We start from the raw sequence: 18,883 nt of genomic DNA on the forward strand, positions 1-18,883 counted from the left end.
CAAGTCATCCAGTAACTTGGGTAAGGAAGTTTAGTCAAGCGCTTTCTATGTGTTGCTGCTCCGAGCGTGTTAAAGTGACAGTTGTTTGAAGGTTAATAATTACCACCATGTCGATACTAAATTCCACTACCCTATGATGTTTCGCATTACGTAAGAATTAAGCTGGCACACTTTCGTTAGATGAAATGATATGGTTTGGTTGAACAATTTGGTGTTTAAATACACATAATGTTTTTGTGGCAGGTTTACAGTTAATTTCAACTGGCAATAAAATCCATACTCCTATTACAAATTTATTGAATCAAATGATACACATTTTTTATTAGCAGCTATCTTAGCTTGCTCCTGAACATTCAAGTGACCAACCATCTGGAAAATAAGAAATAAGATAATAAGTAAATAATAATAATAAATCACCATTAGTGTTATCTGTTTGAAAAATGTTTTGTTTTATTCTTCACCCACCCTGTATATTGCATTTTTATCTGTCACGGGTTGTTCTGGAAAGTATCCCCTGTGAGAAAAAAAAAAGGGGGCGGGGGGGGGGGGTTGTTCACTGGATTACTTTATTGTGTTTTCAATTAAACATATAACCTTCATGAAATTTTGTTAATGTTTGACGAGCTATCGGTGAGATGAAGTTAGATGATGTGGTAGTTTCTCTGTCTTGACTGAATATCTAGTCAAAATCAAGTCTCTCACAAGTTTAAGCTAAGGCAAGTCCCAAGTCCTAAAATTGGCGACTAAAGTCCGACTCCACTCAAGTCCTGTACTCGAGACATTCCCCCCCACCCCACCTCCCCACCTCCCCACCTCTGACGCATACCAGCAAAGATGTGACATACAATGTAGACAGCTTGCACAAAAGGACATTACAGGGCCACAGGACAAAAACACCCCAGTAACACACTATGATGGCTGCATGCACACACACACACACACACACACACACACACACACACACACACACACACATCCACAAACACACTCAAGACACAGGGAGCCTCCTCTCCAGAGATATGGGTTAAGATGACTCAAGGCCTCGCGGGACACTCCAATTAAGCCCACCACCCCCCACGAATGCTACATCCAGTTATTGGGATAGGAGGTCAAAGGCACCACACACTGTCCAGCTTTAATTCAGCACATACTTCCCCCGATGAGCTTAGAAATGTCAATCTACATTTGATTGGCTTCGCAAGCTGACTGAACATGTGTGTCTTGTGTTCACACTAACCACACGGTGACAACACCTGGATGACAGCAAAGGAGAACAGAAAAAAAAAAAAAAAAAACCATGCAGGACTGAAACTATTAAACCTTACATACTGTCCGGGTCAAATTTGACCCCTTTTGACATTTGAAAGCAATAAAAATTGCCTAAATGTCCTTCTTTTCACCCTTAAATATTATGACTTTTTTGACCCAAAATACACAAAATAAAAACATTTAATTACACTGACTTCGTACCAGAGTGTTAAACCAAGGAAAATGGTGGTTGGTAATGGTGTGAATCTTGAAACTGCGCATGCCATATATGTGTGTATTTTTTATGGGACAGTGATAACAGTGTTCAAGAGGGAGCTTGAAACAGTTCCTAGAGGTTCCTGCAGAAACATGCACCCGTTGGTCTTTGAAGGGTCATGGGGGATCTTGAAACAGTAAAAGAGTCCAAGTCATATATATTTTATGTGTGTGTTCACGGGGGCATTTGATACAATCCCGTGAACGGTTTGTGTCTCCACCACATTTGCCCTGTTGGTCACAGGGGGAATCTTGAAACAGTAAAACAGCATAAGAATAATCATACATAATAAACATAAGGAACAAAAGTCATACAGAGGTCAGAGGGTGCCATGACACAGGTGCGGGATCTGCACCGTCAAAATAAGTACCTGCAAAAATATACTTTCCCTTTTCTCTGAAACATTGATTTAGGATTAATCATCCATTTAGTAATGTCAGACAGGCTATTAATACATTTTGCAAAGATGTTCATAATTTGACTACAAACAACTATTTTGTAGATATCAAAATGTGCTTGTAAAATGAACAGTATGTAAGGATAGAGGAAGTACTTTTTACAATATGTTTGGGACACGTTGGTTTGTTCCACAACACTAAAACCAAAAAAAAGACCCTCTGCCTCTGTCTCCAAACAGAGTGCTTGAATCGTTCTGGATAAAATACATGACTGTGAGTATCAAATGATGCAAAGGAGGCGAGGCGGGAGTCATACAGCCATGATCTACAATGTACTTGTACACTCTTTGGGGCTTTTAAGCACAAATATGTGCTTAAACCACGCGTATGCACATTTTACGCAAAAATCTGTGAGTCATAAATATGTTCATTCGTACTTGAATTTGTGCGTACTTTGCGAACAAATGTAGACCCTCCTCAGACCAGGCGTACGCACACATAATGACGCTTTCGAAAAAAAAAAGATTTTACCCAAGATGCATACCGCATAGAAACTATACTCATTTATACAATCGATACGAATAAATTCAATGACCGAAGCGCTCACATTTCCCAGTTTATCCAAGGCTTCAAAGTGTTCATATAGTACACACGCTACAAATGTTGAACAACATTTCCCGAAATTTACAGTTGACTGGCAAAAACATCAAAGCCAATAAAGTTATTCTTTCAAATGGCTATGATAATCTGAATTATATATTTTTCTGTGATTCTTCAAAATGTGACGTAAATTGATTGATTCACATTGATTTTGGACCTGCTGCTGGCGTGGTAAAATATTTATAATTATAATTACTACTACATGCAGTAGTGGGAATTTTTTTTTACTAGTTAGACACAGTTTGGCTACTAGTCTGCCCTAGTTGTTCTACTAGTGCGCTGAATTGTCTTACAAGTGAGGACAAAGAGCGTACTAGTACACAGACCTTAAGATGGATATCAAGAATGAAATAAATGCTTTCCATAGCCAGTGCAACTTACCTGGTGAAGTCTTCCTCCCCAAGCATGTGGCGAGGAACTGGCGAGTACCTGGACGGGGTGACCTGGGCCGGCGGGTAGGGGGGCTTAGGCTCCATGGCGCCCATGTAGTTGTGGCTCACGTGGTTGTCCACCATGGTGGGGAAAGCTGGAGGGAGGGCCAGGCCAATAGTGGGGAAAGGAAGAATGATTACACCATAGGGGCCACAGAAAGTTTTTCAAAATGAGGAATCATTTCTAGTACAAAGTAGAAAAGCTGATTTTCTTTTTTTATAATGGGTATTTCTATTTAGAAGTCGGACAAGTTTAGGAATCTCACACTTGAACAGACCATGTATTTCTATAGTACAACGGAGTACGTGTGGTGTTCGGTAGTACAAAGTGTGTGTGGCAATCGGGAGAAAAGATGAGTTCATGGAGTGAATGAGGTGCGCCATGTAAAAAAGTCACTGAGGTTCAACTCGAGCCATGCGGTGAGTCAGCGTTGCTCACGGTGCCTTTCTTAGTCTGTAAATACAGTAAATGATTATTTTGACATAAAAAGCCCTTGTTTTTTCGGTGTGCGTGTGTGTAGCGCGTAGGCTACTCTTTGTTTTGGTGGGTTTGGTGCTTATATTGTCAAGGAACACAAGATTCTGTGGATCTACAAAGATCAGTCCAATTGCTCTAAAACGGCTAGCATTATGGGGAACGCCGCTTTAAAAAAAAAACGGCTGGCAGTGAATACATTAATTTTGCACATACTTGATTTTCACATAAAGATTTATAACAGGCAGGCTTGAAAAAAACCTCTTCCCCTATAAATCCACTTGAAATCCAGATCATGTGAGCATGTGTGACACAGAGGCAAAGGCTGCATTTGGGGCTGGCATAAACATTTAGTCAATAGCCACCGTTGCCTACTAAATGGTTCTTCGAAGAAAGAATTGGAGACTGTTTGTCTCAAGATTGTGGGTTCCCATGCGCAGGTGGGATGTGAGAAACCATCCACGCTCAGTGGGAGGCGCAGAACTAAGCTTGTTGTTGCTGTGGGAAGAATTGCCTGTCCGTGTGTGCCTAAGTAGTTACTATGTGGGTGTTTCGGGCGTTTTTGGGCAAGAGAGCAGTGATCCAGTGCAAGAAATTCATGCGGGTTCATCACTCTTCACTATAACAAGACTGTATTATATTATTTAGAAGAATCAGCCTTTGTATTATGTAATGTTAAATTTATTTGTAGATAAGAGGGTCTTTGATTAAGAAGGAACACATTTGAAGCTAGTATTTATTTATTTTTTGGCCATCTTTGTGTCATGTTTTGTCTGAGTTGTGTTTTGTTTTTTTGCTGTCAGCGAGTTCTTAACCGTGTTTTTCTTGTTTCCCTTAGGGGGTGCAGTGAGCTGGGTAGAGTGAGCAAGGAGACACACACCTGGGAGCGATTGGCCATCAGCTCCCAGTCTTAAGCACGGCGTGCACACCAGGACGGCGCCAGATCGTTCTTCTAGTTTCTTTGTTTGCTGTCTGCATCCTGTCCCCTCCAGAATTACTTTGTATGACTCTCTGCAGTATTCACTTTTGGTTTTTGGTACGTGTTCCATTAGTTTTGGCGTCTTCCTGGTGACTCTCCTTGCTTCTTCATCCGATCATCACCATAAACCATGTTTTTCTAGTGTTTGCTTGTTTTTTTTGTGGTGCTTTTGATTGCTTTTTGCCTTGCACCATAGCTATTCGGTTAATTTTGTAGCGCCTTTTGTTCCCCTGTGCAATTTTATTTGTTCGTTTAGTTTCGTAAATAAAATACTGAATTCCCTGAATCAGTTTGGGGAAAAACTACCAATCAAATTACAATGGTAGCTTAAGGTATGAGTTTAATTCAATCTGTGACCATGATGTAACTCAAAACAATCATATCATATCTTAAATCATCTTCCCCCATTAAACTGAATGGAGATGACATTGTGGTTTTTTTAATGAGTACTAACACTCAGTAATATTGTACTTTATAAAAACAATAACACAATTAAATGGAGAGTATAGAAACAGTTTTCAATTCAATAGACATTGTGCTGTTCCTTCTGGTGTGCAAACCTAGGCCACCTGGGAGCAGTATAATACCGACATATGGATGGATATGCGGAGACGGTCACAACCCCTCTGTAAGCTGCAGTAGTATTTTTTTATTTTATTTTATTTTATTTTTTTACAATTATAAAATATAGGCCTGCGAGTATTGTTATATTGTTTGTCTACATGTGCTGCACCACAAATACCTGTTACTTAAAGGGTTATAACACTGCAACACTGGCACACTTAGTTAGCCCCTCAATGGCGTTTAGCATTGCTTATTAGCATTAAGCTAGCGGACTTTAGGAAGGCAAAGTTATGTTGTAAAGTCACAGATTTTTGCTTGCAAGTCAAACCAAAAAAATCAGCCTAACAACAGCTTGTAACTCGAAAAACTGGTAAGTTTGGTCACTTGTATCTCTTTTTTGTGTCAATGCAATGTGCACACAATATTAGCATGAAAACAGGAGTTCAGAACAATCAGAGCGACCCCATCCCATTACAAATATATAATATTTCCTTTTTATAACCGGTATAATAAATAAATGGGAGAAATATGATAACTTGAACATTGCAATGTGATGGTATCTCTTTAAATGTTCCGAACTCCTGTTTCTACACAATTTTTTAATAAAATTATGGGGAAGTACCAATCAATTTATCAATTCCTTTTTTCTAATGAAATGTGCACAGGACACTGGCATGAAAAGAGGAGTTCCATTACACATTTTATTACATTTATTTTATAATCCGAATATAGTTCAAATGAAACTAATTAGTATTATTTGTAATGTGCCGGGAATGTCTTGAAGTCTTGTTTCCATGTTTCAATATTACATTTATTTTATGAATTTACTCAGGATCAGTATAATAAATAGGGAATCAATTGTACACAATCAAATAGAATAATCTATTAGTATTATAGTATGACCATCTCTAATATGCAGCGTAAGAGAAGAAGTAGTAAATACGTACTGCTTGAATAGTCCGGCGGGGCGTACATGTCATTGAGGTGCACCGGTCCTGGCTTGGCCACCTTGAGGTAAACCATATCGGACGTGTTCTTCAGGGCGGCCACCGCCTCCTCGTGACGCACGTCCTGAAGCACGATGTTGTTCACCTGAAGAGTGAAAAAGTCCTTAAGAGACCCTGAATGTATCTTTAAAGCAGGATACAGACATACTGATAATCAAAACAGAATTTGAGCATTTTTCACCTAAGGCCAAGTTGGTGGATGTCTCTGAAAGATTATCCTGAGCAATTACCCTGTGGTATTAGGTTGGTTAAGAGTGACTTTTCCTTCCTGGTCTGCACATAAAACGGTCAGGGTCAACAATCATTAAGCGGGGTAATCACATACCGACAATCAGGCCTTATTTGAGCCTTTTACCTCCTTTCTGATGAAAACCAACAAAGACCCGATTATCGGCAGTCTCTAAGAGATTGTCCTGAGCAAATTGAATGCGGAAACATGAAGGGGGTGTGATTTACTGACGGCTGAGGATAGCTTCATATCATGGAAAATGGACCTTTCTTAAGACTTATGAATGCCATTGAAATCCAAGGAAAAAGATAAAGCACACTTTAAATATGAAAATGCCTTATGTAAAAGATGCAGTTTTTAGTTGGCCAGTTGGGACGTGCAGACCACTATGGACCATGTTTTATTTTTTGTTTTTTTAAATTAAAATAAAGCCAATAAAAGGAATTTCATCAGAATGCAATGCTTATGAATGAGTCTTTGTTAGTTATTTTTAGTGGGAGCCCTGTGCTTGTTATTTTGAACAGGCCGATTCACCTTTTTTTCTTTCAAAAAAAGACTTGCTAACATGTTTGAAGCGAATTGCTCCTCACAGTTGTAGCTGAGCATCGTAAATAAATGGGGTAAACAAAAAATAACATGAGTACATTGTTAAATACTTCAATAAAGTACAACCGAACTCAGTTTTGCTCCCGCTGCCTTTTTAAAAACATGCATGTTTTGGCGTGCATGCATGGTACCGTATGTTTTAAGCTAGCGTATGTTTTACCATGCCTGCGCCCAATAATACGATGCAGCTTATGTATGTGTTAAATACAGAAATAGACCCCGTAACTGAAACTGCGGCTTTTAATACGGTGCCCCCTATGGTCGTGAAAATACGGTAGTTCAATTATAGTTACTTTGGAAATTTCCATGATTATAATTTTAGTAACAATTGAAAAATAGTCGCAAAAGCTCTGATATTTTTTTTTCACATCACCTCCTCCTTCTTAAGCCAACGCCTTGTGATTGGCTCTCTCTGGTCATGTGCCATTCTGCTATAATCTCAAACATGACATATTTTTCCAAATATGACCTCGAAGCACCACTTTGTGGTGCAATAAATTAGTTTGTTAGACTCATAGTTACAGGTTTGAACGCATAAATGAACACTGACTTTTAAACAGTTTCATCTTTATAATTTTGGACTTTTTATGGAAGTTTCACTTATCTGGGTTGTCATATGAAGCAATATTGTCTATATTGTGCCCATTTGTCATTAGTTCAACAACTGCAATATCATATTTAACCTCCTCGGGACACTTGCCCTACTACAGCCTCTAACGCGCGGAAGAGGAAAAGTGCTTAAGCAAGGCCTGATTTGACAGGCAACGTCTCCATTTTAGGGTTGCTCCATCTCGAGTGCATATCTGGCATGAAGGTTCCTAAATGACAGGCTGAAGTGGATGGGAGAATCTGTGCAGCCAGAGATAACACAGTTGCCCATTTTCTCCTCATCATGTGTGGGGTCTCTCACATTTAAGAAATTAGTTAAGATGTTAAAAATGGCATTCACATGTCGGTGTCGCACCAGCCAACACAATCACAGCTCGGAGGATGAGGTGAGATTTGTGCATATTTTCAACAGCGTGAGTGAAGCCAAAGGTTGGCTGTGTTGGAGTGTGCGTGGTGAGAAGAGAGGTCAAAAGCAGTAGGTAGCGTGAATGTACAGTGGTAAATTGACTTAAGAGTTACATTTGTTCGGTGACCAAGATCGTAATGCAATTTACTTGTATATCAAATCAATATTCTCCATTAAAATGAACTGAAACGCCAATAATCTGTTCCTGCCCCCAAACAACTGTCACAATTTTTGTTACAGTTCTAATCAAGTAAAATAGCACTGAATTTTATATTTTTAAAAAACTGAAAGAGAATAAAAGAGATGTTAAAAAATAAACTAGTTTATAAAGCGTAATCACGAATAATTGTGAAAATCTGCGAGTAATTGACGTGCACTCTAAAAAAGGGCTGCAACTAACAATCAACTAATTAATACTTTTGGCTATGGCTTGACTAAATTTAGCGCCTCAGTCACTTCAACATAGTTCCTGGGCACCAAGATGTCAGAAGATGGCGCCAAAGTAATACTTATAGTATTATATAGAGCTTTGGCTTGAGCACAAAAACAGCAAATAATGGAGGATAGATTTCAAAATGAAAAACATACTGTACGTAGTATAGTATTTGTTTTTTGGATGTGTGCCTTTAAGCGGTGTGGCCTAGTGAGTAACATCAGGAGCTAGAGACAGGTTGTCAGGTTGGTCTGCGTGTGAGCGTTTGGGCGTGAGTTGTGGCCTACAGCACCTCCTTGTGAGTGTTCGCATTTTTAGCGACTGCGCCTCTCCTTGCCCACATGTGAGGGCATCACAGTCCCTTAATTGGGCACGCGTAAGTCAAGGAAAGAAATCCAAGAAATGTGAGGTTGAGTAGGGTCTTACAGCTAGCAGGCGGTCTCCTGTCTGCAGCCGTCCATCTTTTTGGGCAGCTCCTCCTTCGATGATCTTGGTGATGTAGATGCTGTTATCGCCCGGGATGTGCTGATTGCCGATCCCTCCGGCAATGCTGAATCCAAGTCCTGGAAGATTGCCACCAAAATATTGTATCATCTGAGAAGTTTAACTTGCAACCAACATATACAACATTACTTGTTGGGCCATCATCCATTCTAAAAAAATACTACAGACAACTCTATTGAATTGGGTAGACACTTCATTAGGTAGAGCAGAAATTAACAACAGGTGTTTGATCCTAGAAAATTTCCAAGAAAGTCCAACTTTTATGCCTTTTTATGACTCCTCCAGTCTCTCTATTGCAACCCGCTTATGACTTTTTTTGCTTCAATTGCTGAATAGATTTGAACTAAGATCATTTCTTGTCATTAGTAGTAATTAATAGTTGTTAGTATTAGTAATTAGTAGTAATATCCTTTCAGTTTATATATATATATTTACACACACACACATATATACGGTATATACTGTACTGTAGGTAGGTAGATAGATAGATAGATAGATAGATAGATAGATAGATAGATAGATAGATAGATAGATAGATAGATAGATAGATAGATAGATAGATAGATATTGATCGATTGATTTTTTTTCAACGCCTCTTTTGGAAATGAAAAATACTACAAAAAATTGCTCCTTTGTCCAAAAATTTATAAATAATGTCATCTGGTAGAAAACAAAAATTTTACATTTTAAAGTGTTAAGTCTAGAATAAAACCCATTTTACCCATGTTGTACCATTCAGTCCAGTATATTACAAGGAATTACAAAAACAGTTTTCATGGGTTTCAATTGGCCATAAGTGGCCACAATAGCCAAATGGTACAATTTAGTGTAAATGGTATATTACTGACATATTTAAAGAACTGAAGTTGGAAATAACAAAATCAGACTTTGGGAATTTTCATTACATTTGCATTAACAGCTAAAAATGGGAGATACAAATGGACAGAGACCAGCGGTTTCATGGTGTGGCTGTTTGTCGACATTTAGCACTTATATCTGTGTCGTTTACCTTTGGGCCCTTTGAGCAGGTTCACCTCCAGGATGGTCTCGGGCGGGGCCTGCCTTCGCCTCACCAGCAGACGCACCACCGGCCCTGCCTCCTTCAGGGCCTCCACCGCCCTGCTGTGGACCACCTCCGACACGTCCACGTCGTTCACGCGCAGGACGCAGTCGTTAACCCTGTTGATGCGTATGGGGGACGGCATTACATCATCATCATCATCATCATTACTATTGCTGCAGGCTGGCTTTAGTTTTCACAATTTTTTTTAGGAAAACACACAAAACCCTGAGGAGGAGGAAAAACTCCCACACACTGCTGCACAGTGAGAAAAAAAAGTAGTAATTACAATACCAAGGCTTGAAAATGATTGGCACAGATTTTTAAGTTTCCCGATAAATGAATCGCGGAGACGGTCCCAAAAAGATTGGCTGGGCTGGACGCACGGGCATTAAGTGGAACAATGTACTTACGTCACCTACGTGAGGGAAGTAGGAGGCGGAAGTGAAGCTATTTGGTTGACAGCGCGAGAGGATGACAATGAAAAAGAGAGTACAAAAAGGTGAGGGAAAAAAAGGAGAAAAAGTCTGGGAGCATTTCAAAGTCAAAGACAAGGCGAGCACCGTGACGTGTAATCGTTGCAACACGGACCTTGTTCTCCGCCGAAGACGCCCAGTATGAATCCATGTAGGAGCCAAGACAAGGTAAAATTAGCGTAGGGCAAATCAGTGAGATTAATCTCAATGTACCTTACTAACATAACGTTAGCCCTGTGGAGGGCTAGGTCTGTTATGACTACCGTCGAATCTGTGGCTTGTTTATTATGATGGTGAGAAGTAGCCTACAGTATGCCCGTGACCATAATTACTTCACACAGGGTGCCTGCAAGTTTTGCTCAGTGTAGGCAGTAGGCACTGTGTGACATAATGGATAGTGTAGTACTGTAAGTGGCTACAATTTGAGTCATGTGGGTGAAAACCGTGGCAAACGTGGTCAAAGAAGACTTAGGAAGTAAAATGGGTCATGTACCCAAACAGGAGAGGGTTTTGTTAAAGTCAAACGGAGGAAATATGTTTCCTCGCGAGGTGTCTTTGTTTTAGTTTGAACACTTCCAAAACCTCTAGTAGCATAAAGAATATGTGTCTTATTACCAGTCAGCTGATCTAAGCTCTTAAACAAACAGCCATGAACCTACTGTATTATTATGTGGCATGATAAAATGCTAGGTGCTGAAGTGACGTTACACAAATGCTGTTAATGCCTGTTTTAATTCATGCCTTGGTATTTTGATACAAGAAATGCAAAGTTTAAACTGAAATTTATTTATATTTATTTTCAATTTAAGATATATAACTGTTGATGAGAGAAAAAAGAAAAAAAAAAAAAGGAAACCAACTGATCATTTGGTATTAAGTGTTTGCCCTTTTGTAGTCATAATTGCTCTTTAACCAAACAAAATATAGTTTATCCGAGTACTCGATTATTCGATTGAATTTTCACTAGGATACTCGAGTACTAAAATATTCGATAGCCGCATTCCTACATTCAACTCCCCCATTATATTGTCGTATTTTTATTGCTTAATAAAACCCTTGCTTCAGGTCCCTGTGGGATTAACCTGCAAAAGAATTCTCCTCAAAGTAAGAAAGTTTTTCCTTTAATGACGTCATTGATTAGCAAAAGTTATTTCGAGCCTTGTATTACAAGAAAAATATAGTACTTTTACAATGACGAAATCAGAATTTAATAAGAATGAAGTTACAATATTACAAGAGAAAAAGCAGTAGTTTTAAGAGAAAAAAGTTGCAATATTTCAAGAAAATATACAGTAATTAATATCCCAGACAGTCAATATTTATGACTACAATAGTCAGAGAAAAAAGTAGTAAATTTTACAGTAATTCATGATTCATGTTTTTTGACCCTATCCTTTTGACCCCTAAAAAACAAATCTTTTTAGAGTAGAGTAGAAAGAAGAGTAAGTAAGGAAACGGTACCCCAGCCTTCCGTCCATGGCGGCTGCTCCTCCAGGAATAATCTTGGTGATGAAGATCCCCGGATCGTCGGGAATGTGAGGATTATCGATGCCTCCCGCGATGCTGAAACCCAGGCCGGAGTTCCCCTGCGCACACATCGGAAGTGACAAATTCACTTGAGCTGAGCGGCTCGTCTTATTTTGTGGAAGCGCTTCCATGTGACAAGTGCAGAAAAGACTTCGCTTGAATATTTTCTATTATTGATGAATCAAAGTCACAACAAATTAGGACAAACACAGACAAGCCAAAGAGTCCAAGCATGCATGCATACGGACACACGCACACACACACACACACGCACACACACGAGAAAAGAACAGGTTTTTCAAGACTGAAGCTGGAATAGTCACAATAAATCTTAATTTAAATTATAATATTATGAAACAAAGACAAATAAATAAATAATAATAAAAAATTCTAATAATAAAAAATGTTGCAATATGACTCAAAAAATACATACATTTACAAAGTTCCAATACTGCACAAACAAATTTATTGAGGATAAAATTGCAATATTGCGAGAAAAAAAAATGTAGCTATTATATGAGAATAAAGTTGCAATACTATGAATAAAACATTGCAATTTTATGAGAATGAAGTTAAAATAGTTAAACAATAAATGATTATTTAAGTTACAATATTTTAAGAAAGAATGTAGTGATTTTATGAGACTAACGTTCCAATATTACACAAAACCACCGACATAACTTTACATGAATAAGGCTGCAGTACTGCGAGAAGAAAATGGTAATTTACCAAGAATAAAACCGCAATATTTAGAAAATCTTTACGAGCAGAAAGATGGAATACTAGGTCTGAAAAGTTGAGAGGGGCCCCTGAAGAGATGGAATCTAACAAGTCATAATTATACAAGGACTAAAGTTGTAATATTATGACAAAAACATCAGAATTACACAAGGACTAATTTGATAATACCTAAATAAATATAAATGAATCCTAAATAAAGATATAAATATAAATACATACTTCAATACTAAATACTTACAATTTTTGTAATTTTACGAGAATGAAGTTGCTAAATCGTGCAGTACAAGCGCGCAGGAAATTAATAAAAAGAGGGGACACTAATTTGCAAAAACGAATAAATATTGAATATAAAGATGTTCCTTTCCATTAAACAAGTTATGAATATTTACAGTAGGTTTAAATGTTAAAAAAGAATCCCCAATATTTAGGAGTACACATGGTAGCTAGCTACTGTATGTTTATTTGCCTTTAGGATTAGGAGGGGGTCCCTAAATTTCTTTTGAGATGTTTACTACCACCTTAAAAAGAATCTGTTTGTCATGCACCTGAAACAATGCGCATTGATATTCAACAACATAAAAAAAACAGCCTAGCAGAAAAGGTCACTTTAACATAACATAGTGGTAACTTCACTTATGAGTGCCCCAACTTTTTTTCAGTTTTGTTTTTATTTTTTTGCTTTGTATTGCAAGATTTAAAGTTACAGTACAAGCACATCTACAATTATCTTTTCCTATTGAAAATAACGAACATGGCACAAATAATCTGTTCCAACTGTCCAAAAAACACCAACAAAAAAATATTTTTTAAAACTAAACTACACTATTGTACCTTATAAAAACATAAGATCATAACATAATTAAATACAATGTAAAGAAGTAAACAGAGTCTGCATCATGATTTCATGCTTTAATTAAATGGACGTTGCTCAATGCTCATTCTGGTGTGCACGCCTTTGCCAGTATAATACATGTACATTTGACGGTGAAACACAAGGATAATAGCTTTTTTTTTTTTTTTTAAAGTTTTTACAGACCATAAAGTATATGCCTGTAAGTAATATATTATGTCTGCATGTGTTCCGATATTATTTGTTTTAAAGTTTCTATCATAATGTTGAGACTAGTTTAGTTAGCCTGTCTATGGCATTTTGCATTGTGCGTTAGCATTAAGCTAGCTGACTTTCGTAAGCCAGTTATGTGCATTGATTAAATACAGAACGTCTAATACTCTTTCTTTATACTTAGTATGACAGTAAACTTCAACTGGGATTGAAAAGCTAGAATACGTTCATTATTTGACAAACTGCTGCGTGGTATTGTGAAGTTTTTTTGAGAGTTGTAATTCAAATTATTGCTCACAACACAAGGAAAAAAAAAAAAGTCCAAGTGACAACCCATCTTTAAAAAAAAAAAAAAATCATAAATTGGGGTATCACTGTATACAACATATAAGCAAAGCAATTTTTTTATATAGCGCATTTCATACACAAGGAAGTGAATGTGCTCTATATGATTAAAAACATTTAAAACAAAGAGAAAAAAATAAAAGTACAATTAAAACAGCGTACAGTGCAAGAAATATCATTTAAAAGTGGAAAGTGCTCTAAAAAGCAAAAGAGTTTTTAACCAAGACTTAAAAACATTCACACTTAGGGCTGATGTCACTTCTGTTGGCAACATATTCCATTTGTGTGCAGCATAAGAGCTAAATGCTGCTTAACCATGTTTGCTTTAGACTCTAAGTAGACATAACAAGACATAACATTGACTTACCCTCTCCAAAATGATCTCCTCATACTTGTACATGCCATCACTGCCATTCACCTGCCAAACGAAAAGACAAAAGCTGGTTAGAAACGCTGTCTTATATTCTAGACACACAGGTGCATCACAATTAATGACAATAGACAATAGAAAAAAATAGTACGCTACAATATTGCATTTTGGGTTTAAAACATATAATAAAAACATAATTAAATAGAATTAAACAGTTTGTGCATCATGATCAATTCATTGCGGCTCCTTCTGGTGTGTGCAACATGGCCCCTGCGGGGCAGTTAATAGTACACACTGGAACCCTACGAATAGTGAAAATCTGCAAATAATTGACGCTCATTATAATTGCCATGAAATTAAAAAAAAATGTTTTTCCTCATTTAAAAAAACAAAAAGAAAAAAAAACTAATAAGTGGGGGCTTCCTTGAATAAGTGGGGATAGGTTCAACAATCAGTGAATAGGTAAAATACCGAAACACGAATATTTGGGGTCCATTGTACTATAATACTATACCGTAAGTGACTCAGTAACTGTCGTAATATTAGTCGTTTTTCGGATAAAGAATATATGCCTTTTGTGTTCAAATACACTGTTTGTGCTCAAATATCGGTTGCTTGACGCGTTATACCACTGCCAAATAGATGTTAGCCTACCCATGGCATTTTGTGTTACCGTGAAGCTCGCGGACTTTTATGTGCTTGTCAAATACACAACGTGTAAATCTCTTTTTTTTTCCAAACGGCTGCTTGCTGTAAATTGAGTGGAGTTGAGTTCACTGCCACCATACAGCGCCCGTATAGCAAGTGTGTGCTCACAAGTCAAAGCAAAAAATAAAACGTAAAAAAATTGACCGAACAACAGCTGGTACATTGAAAAACTCCCAAGATGGGGCACTCACATCTTGAGGAAGCACGGTACACAGAAATGTTTAAGCAAAATCCTGAAGCATTTACACCATGCACACTAAATAGTATTGTTTTATTTCCTAATAAAACCCTCGATTTTTCAATGTATTCTGTATCTACACCATGACAATAAATGTGCAATGCAGTGCCCTCACAAACAAAAGTTCAGGTCAAGGGTCAATGGGATAATGGATGTGGATGTCCACTTGGCCAGCAGATACACACACACACACACACACACACGTGGAAACAGTGAGTGTGAGGAGAGAGAGACAGAGAGAGAGAGGGAGAGAGAGAGATACTTACATAAGGGCCTGCATCTAGTGAGTCTGCGTTGACAATGATGGGGGGAGGGTTGGCCTGTGAATATGAAGAGATACACATTATCTCAGCATATGACGGTGGATGCACACAAGACGCAATGCCGCACACAAACACACATTATCACATTGGAGTGAAGTGAATGGGGAATAGTCGGTGAGTCCCCTCAAGGGGGTTGAGACATGCCAGCAAGGTGTGAGGGGCTGAAAAATGACCACTGAGACCACACACACAAAAAAAGACACACACGCACACGCACACAAACGCTTAACCACCAGGCAAACATTTGCTCCTATTAGTAAAATAATAATAATAAATAATTTCACATATCAAATAATTGATTCATTTATGGTAAATAATTAAACATTAGCAAAATAAAAGCTTTACATGTATATTTAATATTTGTTTTTAATAATTAATTGCTTTATAATAAATAATAAAATAAAAATAGTTAAAGAACTATTGTATTATTTCTAATTACATACAAATACTAATTACATATAAAAACTAAACATTTATTTACATTTGTATTGATTTTATTACATAAATGATAAATAATTAAATGAGAAGTCAGTAAAATAAAAAAATACAAGCATTAAATAATTGGCTCATTTATTTATTTATTTTAAATGAAAATTAGTCAAATGAAGAAAATATGTAAATGTCATATTCTTTAATAATTTTATGTAATAATTGGTTAATATATTGTAAATAGTAAAATTTAAATGATCAGTAAAATTAAAATTTTATATATATGTTTAACATTTTTGTATTGCTTACATTAAATAATTGGTTTAACAATTCATTATAATTAGTAAGGTAAAAAAAACTTATGAAAATAAAAAAATACATGTAGATTTGTATCAATTTTATTGAATATTTGGTTAGTTATCTTACCATACATGAGAAATAAAAGAATATTAGTGAAATAAACCATTTTAGTTAATTATTAAATCGGTTGGAAAATATTTGGTTAATTAATCATATATAACTTTAATTTTTTTGTAAAATAAACTAAAAATATTTGTAAAATGAAGTTTAACTATACATTTACATTTTTTATTGATTTAATAAAAAATGGTTAACTAATTTATTATAAATACAAAAGAATCTGAGTAAAGTAAAAAAACATTTTGAGCAAATATTTGTTTATAATTTATATTAATATATTGGTATTTAAGAATTGAAAATATTAATTAAATAAACATTTTACATATACAGTTAACGTTTTAAAATTTATTACAGAACAAGTCATCACTATGGATTGTAGATGATGATGATGCTGATGATGACAATGACGACAGCGACGATGACGATGATGATATTACATATCATATTTTTCAGCAAGATCCTCCTTCCCTTAATCGGATTATATTATATTATAATTATATAACCTAATATAGTAATAATACTGGTTAGCACGTCTGCCTCACAGTTCTGAGGTTCAAATCCGGCCTCGCCTGTGTGCAGTTTGCATGTTCTCCCCGTACCTGTGTGGGTTTTCTCTGGGTACTCCGGTTTCCTCCCACATTCCAAAAACATGCATGCTTGACGACTCTAAACTGCTCGTAGGTTTGAATGTGAGTGTGAATGGTTGTTTGTTTATATGTGCCCTGCAACTGGCTGGCGACCAGTTCAGGGTGTACCCTGGCTCTCGCCCAGAGTCAGCTGGGATAGGCTCCAGCACACCCGCGACCCTAGTGAGGATAAGCGGTACGGAAGATGAATGAATGAACGAAGTTACTTCAACATACTGCACTTTGTATTGAAAGCTACAGGAAGTAAACATTTATCCTCTCATATACAATAACCCAGCGACCGGGCAACTTTAAATGTTGATGGTATTATAGAGAAGCAGTCAAAAGTCTGGACACAGTTTCTCATTTAAAAAGCAAAGAAAACTCATGACTGTTACTGTAGGTGTGTGTACTGTGTACAGTATAAGTTATTAACTTCATCAAAACTTGAAGATGAAAGATGTCACATTTATGAGCAGAGTTCAACACTCTTTTTCCAGATTGGCTGGCGTGTTGGCAAACTTTTCTCTGCAAACAAAATTGAGTCGTGTTACCCACTCAGAGCTCATGTGCTACGACTCTGGAGATGTGTGGACATCCCACATCCAACCCTCATCGTGCACCTTCACTTTCAGCACAATTAGACGTTTGTTGAGACCCGCAAATGGATCGGCACATTTCTCTTTTTAAAAAAACAACAACAACAAAAAAGTATTAAGCATAGAAAAATGCAATATTACAAGCAAAAGAAGTTGTTACATTGTGAGCAATAAATTGGAATCCAGACCAAATAAAGGTGCTATAAAATTGCCATATTCCCAAAATTCCCAATTCAACACAAATCAAGATGCAACATTACAAGAAAAAAGTTAATATTAAGAGGGGAAAAAAAGTCACAATTTAGTGAAAATGAGGTTGCAATACAATTCTGAGAATAAAGCCATAATATTAGGAGAATAACTGCAATACTATGAAGAAAATGCCTTATTATTAAGAGAAAAAAGTCAGAATATTAAAGGAAATTAATAGGGTCTGACTGTCGGACATATAACATCATCAACTGACGACCGGCAGTATTGTGGGGCTCGGTTGCTAAATCAGGATACACTTGTCAATTGATCTTTAGCTCTATGTTAACCTCACGTCAATACATCAATTGTTGACTTTAACTCACATCTTTTAATCTCGCGCAGCTGCGCAACCACAAATAAAATTCTCAAATTTTCTGATTCTTTTGTTGGCTTTGAAAAAAAAGAGAGAAAAAAAACACACACTGCTGCGTCATAAGATTTGTAGCCAAGAAAGCAAACATGTATCAGTGAACCCAGAGGCCAGTCTGAAGGCACTAAATCAATCCACCAAGTAATATAAAACAGCAGTGTGACAGTGTAAACCTGCCTATCTCAATCTGACATAACAAAGAGACAAAAAAATAAAAAAATAAAGCAAGATAATCTCAGTGCAAGTACTGTAATCTCAACATGCGTTTGTTAAACATTCAAGCAAATAAACCAAGTACCTGGGATTAGACTGGATTAGCGGCCTCCTCCCCCCCCCCCTGGTTCCAAGAATGGTCATCCACTTTTATCTCTTGTCTGACCCAAGGAAGAGGAATATGCTCAATTTAAGAGCACTTGAGCGGCAATGCACTAAATCTTAGTGCACATTTTTTGTCTGTCTGTGCTCCAGTAAGGCAATCGAGGGCCAAATAGTAATTTACGGCATCTGGAT

At 37.0% G+C, this 18,883-nt stretch overlaps 1 protein-coding gene across 3 annotated transcripts in view; it reads right to left on the reverse strand.

Annotated features, from left to right (window-relative positions):
• dlg3 (discs, large homolog 3 (Drosophila)) overlaps window positions 1-18,883 on the reverse strand; it is a 104,559-nt gene that overhangs the window by 56,044 nt on the left and 29,632 nt on the right. For 2 of the 3 annotated variants that reach the window (XM_061787056.1, XM_061787055.1), the window contains exons 2-8: window positions 15,621-15,674; window positions 14,406-14,456; window positions 11,824-11,948; window positions 9,836-10,005; window positions 8,749-8,885; window positions 5,980-6,124; window positions 2,965-3,109 (exon numbers count right to left, since the gene is read on the reverse strand). In XM_061787056.1, coding sequence (XP_061643040.1) covers window positions 2,965-3,109; window positions 5,980-6,124; window positions 8,749-8,885; window positions 9,836-10,005; window positions 11,824-11,948; window positions 14,406-14,456; window positions 15,621-15,674 — 827 coding nt within the window. The remainder of the gene's footprint in view (window positions 1-2,964; window positions 3,110-5,979; window positions 6,125-8,748; window positions 8,886-9,835; window positions 10,006-11,823; window positions 11,949-14,405; window positions 14,457-15,620; window positions 15,675-18,883) is intronic. The other variant, XM_061787057.1, reaches the window with a different exon arrangement.

The sequence above is a fragment of the Phyllopteryx taeniolatus genome, chromosome 10 (genome assembly GCF_024500385.1).
Source record: "Phyllopteryx taeniolatus isolate TA_2022b chromosome 10, UOR_Ptae_1.2, whole genome shotgun sequence".
Taxonomy (NCBI): Eukaryota; Metazoa; Chordata; class Actinopteri; order Syngnathiformes; family Syngnathidae; genus Phyllopteryx; species Phyllopteryx taeniolatus.